This window comes from Trachinotus anak, unplaced genomic scaffold (genome assembly GCF_046630095.1).
Source record: "Trachinotus anak isolate AG129_WGS33_773 ecotype Australia unplaced genomic scaffold, CSIRO_AGI_Tana_v1 ptg000002l, whole genome shotgun sequence".
Classification (NCBI taxonomy): Eukaryota; Metazoa; Chordata; class Actinopteri; order Carangiformes; family Carangidae; genus Trachinotus; species Trachinotus anak.
In genome coordinates this window covers 15,394,449-15,403,593 of record NW_027273853.1, presented here as the reverse complement: position 1 = coordinate 15,403,593, position 9,145 = coordinate 15,394,449, and the positions used below count along the sequence as shown (strand labels likewise).

The following is a 9,145-nucleotide window of genomic DNA, read 5'->3' as shown; positions in this document are numbered from 1 at the left end:
TTAATGTCTGCAGGTATTGTGATTTTTTATTTTTTTATTTCTTTCCTTAGACCCCATCCCCGACAGCAAATATATGACAGGAGAGAGGAGGAAGAGAGGGAGAGAATGTGGTCATTAACCAAAGGCAGAGAGGGAGACTCCTTGTCCTGCATTCAAATGATGCTTAATTCAACACTATCAACACTCCTCTCGTCCCTCCTACGCCTCACCCCTAATCCTCATCCTTCTTTTTCTCTGCCTTTCTGTGCCATTTCACTGAGGAGGCTACTATGCAGTACGTTCCCTCATCTGTCTCCCTCATTCTTCTCCGTTATCCCTATTTATCTCATTTCTCACTTCTCCTTCTATAGGCTCCTTCCCCCTACTTTATCAAGGACGTGGATATATCTCCTCCTACCCGGCCCCATCTCTCTCCCCCACTCTCTCGGTAAGTCTCTTTTCCTCTATCTCTCCGTCTTTCTCTCTCATCTTTCCAAGAGATAACTGTGTGCAAGCTCTTTCATCGTTCTCCTCCCTGAAGAGAAGACTGCCCAGCAGTACACAGAGAAGCAGAGTCAGCATTTCAGTCCTCCATGATGTCACGGACCCCCGACCCAACCCCCCCAAACCTTTAAAACACTCTTCTCACACTCACAATAAATCCTCTTCAAGTGGCAAAATAAGAAAAGCAAACAACTCTGTCTGTTTGTCCCATATGGTAATAATGCATGGGGAACACTCACCAAACTGTGCCTTACAAGAGGTGAGGAATAGCAGCAAGCCGCATTTTCACTGGAAAGCACTGGCGCACTGCTGCGCTCATGAGACAGAGAGAGAAGATAAAACCACTCTGGAGTTGGAGTAGAAAGTCTGACCTCTTGTCTGTGTATGAGACATTGGAATGGGAGGCTTTTAATTTTAATGATAGTTCAGGGGGAGGTGGTGTGGAGACAGACAGCATAAAAGAGGGGAAGATCAGCACAAGTGAAGTGATCTAGTGAGTGAGAGTCAAGAAAGAAGGCAAGGGACAGAACACGTGAGAAACAGACAGAAAGAACGAGAGACGGAGAAGAGAAGATAGTTACAGTGAGGGGAGGGAGAAGGAGGGATAGGGGAGGAGGGGAGGTTGAATGTGTTAATACACAGGAACACTGCATCAAACCAATGCACTGCTCTGAGGCTGGCTGAGCAGCTGAGAGGAGTGCGTCAGCAGTACATTCACGTTCCCACTGAAGGACAAAGGGAGGGGGCAGAGCGAGCATCTTAGCTGCCTGCAACACCGACACACATTGGAGGGGGGGGGGATAGAGAAAAGAGAGAGATTGGAGAATAAACAAGAAGAGGAGATGCGGATTAGAATGCTGCTCCTGCTGCTACTGTGACGGTGGGCTGCCTGTTTGAGTGCTCGCGTGCCTCCTCTCCATCTCTCTCTCTCACACACTCTCCTTCGCGCACTCTATCTTTCTCATGCTCTTGATCTGTCAGTGGTTCTCGCTCGCCTTCTCTCTCAATCTCTCTCTTTCTCTCTCTCTCTCTCTCTCTCTCTCTCTCTCTCTCTCTCTCTGTTCTACTCTGGCTACTGCAGTAGTCCACCAGCCAGCCGCAAGTCTGACAGCCACACACATGGCTAACTGCCACAACTTACTACCTCAGCCCTGGAGAAAAACTAACAAATAAGCAAGCAGAAGAACACTGCAGGAGACAGCCTGGGGGACAAACAGCGAGTGGAGAGAAGAATCCTCAATACCTTTCTCTGTTTATGGATACAGATACGGAGCCAGCTTCCACACACATCCTCTCAGCGTCATCCTTACTCTTTTCTCTCATTGCAGAAGAAGACAAGAGTGCTCTCTCTCTCCTCCGACAGCCTTTTGCGAAGCTCCAACAGTGCAGCGCATCCTCTTCTCCACCCCCCACCCAGCGCCACCATCTCTCCCACCACCCCCAACCCCCCCGCCCCCCGGGAGGAATAGACGGATTACTGCTAACTGTGCACACGGCAGCCTGCAGCTGCTCTGACCAGGGCCAGCCCAACATTGGGAGGAAGCAAGAGGAACACAGAGGAGGAGAGGAGAGGGGGATGACTGTGCCGGGAGTTCTTTAGCCTTTTTCTGTCTCTCAGTCCCTGTCACAACGGGGCTAATCAGCGACCGACTAGCCTTTGGCAAAGTCACAGTGAGGGAGGTCTCTCCACCAAACAGGCGACCAGCCGACGAACCAACACATGTATCAGGAGCCGACAGAACTGAGGATTTTTATTTATTTCAGTTGGTCATTTCTTCTCTCCTCCTCTGTTGTGTTTAACTGCATCATGGATCATTGTGATTTATCCATACTGGAGCTGCAATTTGGAGCCTGCAGCCTGGCAGGGGGGCAGTTAGTGGGGGCAGAAGGGATCCAGGCACCTGCCAAGCCTTCATGGCCTTACCTCTGCCTGTAAGTGTTTTCCATGCTGCTCTCAGTCTTTAATACCAGGAGCCATTTTGTACCCTTGGCTAATACAGGGCCACCTCACTTTTTCAGAAAGGAAAAACAAGAAAACATTGATCTGATGTCTTTCCATGGAAAGGAATTATAAATGAACGTGATGCACGGCTGTTGCTTTTAACATTTGGGAAGAGGCAAAAAGAACCACTTTCAAACTAATGAGGTACGTCACTGATCCTGTTATTCAACCTTTTTCTTACATTGCTGCTTTTTCTCTGCTACTTCTCTTGTATTAATCTCTCACTCTGTCTCTCTGTCCCTCTTTTTCCCTTCTTTCTCACACATCAATTTTGATACAGCGTTTCCCTGCACTGTCGATGGAACTTGGGAGCCTTCAGTTGCTCCAGCCAGGCTAGGGTGGTCTGTACTCTGGTGTGTGCCGTCTCCCCCCACCATGCAAAATAATGAGCCCTCCACACCATGAGTCCTCTGGGCCAGGTTAGTGTGCAGCCTACCTGGAACGCAGCCCTGCTCGCCGTGCTCTCCCTCATGGTGCCTGCTCTCAGTATGTGCCAGTCCACAGGCCCTGCGCTGGGCTCAGCTAACCCACAGAACTGTCCAGGTGTGTGCTCCTGCACTAACCAGCTCAGCAAGGTGGTGTGTACCCGCAGAGGCCTGGTTAGAGTTCCTCCGAACATCCCTGCCAACACCAGGTACCTGAATCTGATGGAAAACAGCATAGAAACCATACAGGCAGATACCTTCAGACACCTACATCACCTGGAGGTACTGCAGTTGGGCAGAAATGCTATCAGGCAGATTGAAGTGGGGGCCTTCAATGGCCTGACCAGTCTCAATACTCTAGAGCTGTTCGACAACAGACTGACGGTCATACCTAGTGGAGCTTTTGAGTACCTGTCAAAGTTGAGAGAGTTGTGGCTTAGAAACAATCCCATTGAGAGCATCCCCTCTTATGCCTTCAACCGGGTCCCCTCACTTATGAGACTGGACCTGGGAGAGCTGAGGAAATTGGAGTACATTTCCGATGGGGCATTCGAGGGCCTTCAGAACCTCAAGTATCTCAACTTGGGGATGTGCAACCTGAGGGAGTTTCCTAATCTTTCACCACTAGTGGGACTTGAGGAGCTAGAAATATCAGAGAATGTTTTCCCTGAACTGAAGCCTGGGGCTTTCCGTGGGCTCAAGAGTTTACGTAAACTGTGGATTATGAACTCTGCCATCACTACCATTGAGAGGAATGCATTTGATGACATCACAGCCTTAGTGGAGCTCAATTTAGCCCATAATAACCTGTCATCCCTCCCCCATAACCTCTTCACCCCTCTGCAGTACTTGGTGGAGCTACACCTGCACCACAACCCTTGGCGATGTGACTGTGATGTAGTGTGGCTCTCCTGGTGGCTCAGAGAATACATTCCCACAAATTCCACCTGCTGTGGACGCTGCCACACCCCGGCCCACATGAGAGGACGATATCTGGTGGAAGTTGATCAGACCACCTTTCAGTGTTCGGCACCCTTCATACTTGATGCTCCCAGAGATCTGAACATCTCAGCAGCGAGGGTGGCAGAACTGAAGTGTCGCACAGCTGCCATGAGCTCAGTCCGATGGCTTCTCCCCAATGGGACTGTATTGACACATGGCTCAGCCCACCCTCGGATATCCGTCCTTAATGATGGGACACTCAATTTCTCCAACGTTCTCCCATCTGACACAGGGGTCTACACCTGCATGGTGAGCAACATGGCAGGAAATTCCAATGCCTCAGCCTACCTTAACGTCAGCAATGCCGAACTCAACACATCTAATCTGTCCTACTTCACCACTGTCACAGTGGAATTTTTGGAGCCCACAGTGGAGGAGACCCCTAAACCCAAGCCTACTGTCCCTGCCTCGCCCTCTGTCTTTCAGCCCGTCTTCATCTCCACACCAACTGTGCTGTTCCAAAATACTCAGACTCCAAGGCAGGTGTCAGTTCCCACTGTCACAGTCACTACTCAGCCAGCTGCAAGCCTGGATGAGATGATGAAAACCACCAAAATCATCATTGGCTGTTTTGTTGCTGTTACTTTGTTCTCAGCTGCCATGTTGATAGCATTCTATAAGTTACGTAAGCGGCATCAACAGAGGGGCACGGTGGCAGCAGTCAGGACCGTAGAAATCATACAGGTGGAGGAAGAAGTTCCTCCTGTTCCACCACCCACCTCTGGATCTAGTGGCTCTGATGACACAATGTTGGTACTGCCTACATTAGTGGAACACAACAGCAACACCTTTAAGCCTGGGTATGTGTCCTCCTCCTCCTCATCACGCCAAGGGGGCTATGGAGCCCACTGGACCCAGAACAACTCTCTTCATCGCTCAGTCAGACAGCATCACAGCCACATCAGCACCATTGCTGATCCCTACGTCATTAAGACTACTCACGGCAAGGAGAAGGTTCAAGAGACCCAAATCTGAGAAATGCTCCTTATGGATCTATCTCTGACTCTGCCCCAACCTCTCCTCTCCACCTATCTGCTCATCAGTCCATGCAATAGAATGCACAAAGAACAAAACGGTAACTTTCTTTTGTACAGAAGTGCAAAACAGAGACAGTTTTTTGTTTCTTGTACATGCCTACACATAAGTATATAAATATGAAAAAATACAAATATATATAAATGAAACTACTGTCAGGAAGTGGTGGGACATGCAGATTATATTAGAAAAGAAAGTAATTTGAAACTATTTTCTAATAACTGGTTACTTCTATTTAAAAAAAAAACAAAGATAATGAATTGCTTTTGTGATTGATAATAGAAGGTGGTACTGTACTGTAGGAAAAGAGGCATTTAGTTTGTTTTTTGACCATATTTAGGATGCAGTAAAAAACTCTTTATACAGGCAACAGTTTATAAATACAGCCCCCAATGTAAGCTCCAGTTTTTACTGTGCCAAATATTATATGCAATAAAAGGGTATTTCCAGACTAAAGAACACAAAAAGACACACAAGCAAAATCTGGATAGATAGAAATATTTGTCCAAGGATAGCAGCATAACGGCACAGATAGAATGTGCTGTTCAGTAGCTATCAGCCAAATGCTTTTGGACTGCAGTGAATTTCTGCAGCTAAGGTTTAACCCTCTGTTCGCTGGAGCTAAGCTGCGTTTATTTGACAGTGCCAATGCTTCTTAGTTGTAGCGTATCTAAACATGTTAATTTAGTGTGCACATGATTCCCCACTGGCTCAACTGGCAAAGATAAAGTGCAGGCTAATAGCAGCTGTTGCAAATACTTTGTTCTGTTATTGGTTGCATTTTGTATTTTTTCTTTTCCCTTAGGTTTTGACATGCTTCTTAATGGCTTGTGTAGTGTTTAGGGCTAATTTAGTAATGCATTACAGCAGTTGCCTGACTTGTCTCTGCAAGGGCTCATTCCGATGCTAATTTTTCAAAGGAACAGACGTGGTGCAGTGATACAGGGCTTTGCTGACCGTTCTGCTTTTAGAGAAAAAAACAAGAGGATTGAAAAGAAACAAAATGAATGTCTGATACTGGGGCTTTTCCATGGACTACATTGAAACATGACTTTGTTTTTCTTTTTGTTGTAACAGTTTATTTTGAGCAACACTATTTTTATGGAGAGACAAAGGAGGCTATGAAAATAAAAACCTTTGGTTTGTATTTCTCTAATCAGAAACATTTTCATCTTATGTTTTTTCTTCTCTCTGAATATATTTCCATATGTGTGTAAGTTGTTTAATCGTAAAGGCTGGAGGCAGTATTGTAAATCGTATCTTACCCTAAACCCCCCATCTTATGGTCCTATGCATTTACTTAGTGTCTGCATGAATGGGTCTTTAAGTAACTGGTGTACAATGCTGCATTATACCCCACAGTGGGGCTCTATGCAGGTCAGATAGGCTGTTGGTCTTTGATGCCTCAGCTTAGTTCTTAACATTGATTTCTCAGTGACTGTGAAGGGGAAAAATACATGTATCCCACAGTTCTAGAGTTTGTGGGTTTCTTTTCCTTGTACGCTTAACTGCAGGTTCTAGTTCCTATCTGAATCTGACATTTATCAAGTGAAAAAAAAAACAAAGAAACTATATATTATGTTTTTAATAAGCAGAAAAACAGTTGTGGGTGGTTCGTCATGACATGAGGTACAACAAGTCTACTTCAGCAAAGTTTCTAGAATGCAATCTAAATATATCACTGAACAAATTATGTTTATTTGTTTATTTTTTTACAGATGGTCTACATGTCAGTGCATTTCTGAGCAATCTCAATTATCTCAACCTCATGCAGTTAAAAGGCCAGCTACCATAAATAGGTGTGCCTAGTCTCTGTGGTGACTGAGACGCCTTACCTATGACCTTATACTGTTGCCCTTCATACAACCACTCGCCAGTCCTCCTTATTTTGTACTGATTTTGACAAATGCTATTCAGCCTTGCAGGTTGCTGGTAATATAAAAGGTTCATGTTGCAATACAACAGTGCTCTCGCTGAGACTATTTGGGGATAAAGAGGAAATTACAGTATGACCCCTGTGATAATTATGGTGAGTTGACAGGAACGCCAAGGCTCCATTTAAAACCTCCTGGCAAGACTTCCTGTACCATCAAGAGATGGTTAATAATGTACTGTGTGACACTGACTAGCATTGTGTTACTGTATGTACTGTATATATGCATAATTTCTCTGACATTCACAATAAGATGACTGCATTACAGTAAGTACTTGTGGTGCAGTAAAACAAAACAGGGACAGCAATTATGTAACAGTCTGGAATACAGGTTGAGTGGGTTGAGTCAGTTCTGTCAGGAGTTTGTTTTAGTTTTTGAAATATATGTATTGTTTAAATAGGATGTACTGTACATACAGTATAAACAAATTCATAATTTAATCATTATCATTAAATTAATTTTTTTCATTTTAGAGGTTTCCTCAGCTCTGAATGGATGGATGAAGAGTTGCTAGTGTTTTCTGCCAGCACATCTGGCAGTGTGTGAGTACAGGTGCGCCTCAACAAGCAGATGGAACTCCTAAGACTATTTCAAGTGTTTCTTCATTTTCTTCAAGAAAATAGAAGCATGATACACTGCTGAATATTCAATCACCGCCAGAATGTGATGCCTGCTCTTTGCTTTGACAAAACAGAATGTTCTTGGTTGTTACAGTATGTGTGGGTTGATAAAGAGCAGACTCTTATTATTTCCCCAGCACAGCGTGGCTCTGGCCGTGCTACAGGCTTCATAAGAGGATGGTGGCTGTTTGTAAAGCCTTTTCTGTGCCCAATAACCAGCCACATACAGAAACACTGACAACTACTTCCTTTCATCTTCTTTCTCCCTCCTCCTCCTCTTCAGTGTTAACAGCATAAGGGGAGGCAGGTCTGGAATTAACATAATGCTATCAACCATTCAGTCAATTCAAGTTTGCTGCACCAGTGTCAAGGGTGAAGTGGCTGTGGGCTGGAGTGGAATGACCATTGTGTTAACTGCTGAAAACAAAGGCCCAGACAATAGTCCTTCCCTGACAACATTAGTAGGGTTAACATAAATCTTTCTCCAGGGTGGCTGCTGTCTTATCTCCAGCAGCTGTGTCAGTCATATGCTTTGAATTTGACTGTATGTTGCCTTGCTGCAAATGAACTGTGAAGGTGTTTTGTCATGACCGCTGCCATCTCCCTTTCTCTGCCCCCCTCCCTTTTTATCATTCACTAATTGACTTAAAATTATTGACTGAAATCCCCGCGATATAGCACGGACAGGTTATGTTTTAAGGCAGCCTTTTAATCCCTCCATCACCCCAATGTTGTTCCTATTCTCCTATTATCTGTTTGGCACAACAACTGTCACAGATTTGCATAGTCTTTTGGAGCATGCTCACTAATGCCCACCTGTTTTTTCCCTCCTATTGATTCATAGCCAATGGGTTACCGATAAAGCTTCAGCCAGAGATGTGATGCATCTTTTTGAAGTAAGCAGTGTGTCAGAGGCTCATGCTATCCATGATGGCAGGGGATGGAAAAGGTGAAAAGAATGGCTAAGCTGCCAATATATAGTTTGTCTCACTCCAGCCTGATAGGATCTGCCGAGAAACAACAGGAAAGGGGCAGGGATGACACTCTACGGTTGGCGTGCTACGAGGTTGAGGGTTTGTTGGAAACAAGTCCTTGAGCCTCAAGATCCATATCTGTTAATGAAGTCTCCAGCAGTAAAAAGGTGTTGGTCAGGTGGCAGGCCACAGCAATTCTGTCACAGTTTCTCCACTGACTGATGCGTTTTTGCGCCCACAAAGGGGTTGTAAGAAATGATCCATGGTCCTCTTAGAAGTGAGAAATGGCCTAGACTCAATTCTCATCCCTCTCTCAATGCTTGATTAGTCAGCCTACTCCTGACTGCACACTTTTACCATACTGCTGGCCTAATCTGAGCCAGTGGACACACTCTTAAATCTCTAGCTACTAAGAAAGTTCAACAACAAAATATTAATTAAATTTTTCATAACTAGAATAGGACAGACTAATTAATTTTGCTTGTTGTGTTATAAAATGACCCTGACATTTTTGCCATGTCATTTCAAGTAAAATTAAACAAAAACAAACTTAGATTTGTTAGATTTTAATGGGATGTTAATTTACCAAAAAAGTCATAAAAAAAAAATGAATATGCTTGAATCACAGCTTAAAACATTTTATGTGGTGCATGTTTTATCAGCTAGACCG

The 9,145-nt window shown here is 44.8% G+C and overlaps 1 protein-coding gene across 2 annotated transcripts; it reads left to right on the top strand.

Moving 5' to 3' along the window:
* Nucleotides 1–1,244: 1,244 nt before the first annotated feature.
* lrrc4.2 (leucine rich repeat containing 4.2) lies at nucleotides 1,245–7,353 on the top strand. Of its 2 annotated transcripts, XM_071500962.1 has the most exons (3): nucleotides 1,245–2,415; nucleotides 2,503–2,629; nucleotides 2,766–7,353. In XM_071500962.1, the coding sequence occupies exon 3, from the start codon at nucleotides 2,887–2,889 to the stop codon at nucleotides 4,885–4,887; it is 2,001 nt and encodes a 666-aa protein (XP_071357063.1). In that variant the 5' UTR covers nucleotides 1,245–2,415; nucleotides 2,503–2,629; nucleotides 2,766–2,886; the 3' UTR covers nucleotides 4,888–7,353. The 2 variants fall into 2 exon arrangements, with proteins under 2 accessions (XP_071357063.1, XP_071357053.1); XM_071500952.1 differs by having other exon boundaries at nucleotides 1,245–2,629.
* Nucleotides 7,354–9,145: the final 1,792 nt, after the last annotated feature.

What these genes read in the sequence shown, in the direction of transcription:
- lrrc4.2 (XM_071500962.1), top strand. Translation starts at nt 2,887, where the DNA reads ATGAGTCCTCTGGGCCAGGTTAGTGTGCAGCCTACCTGGAACGCAGCC.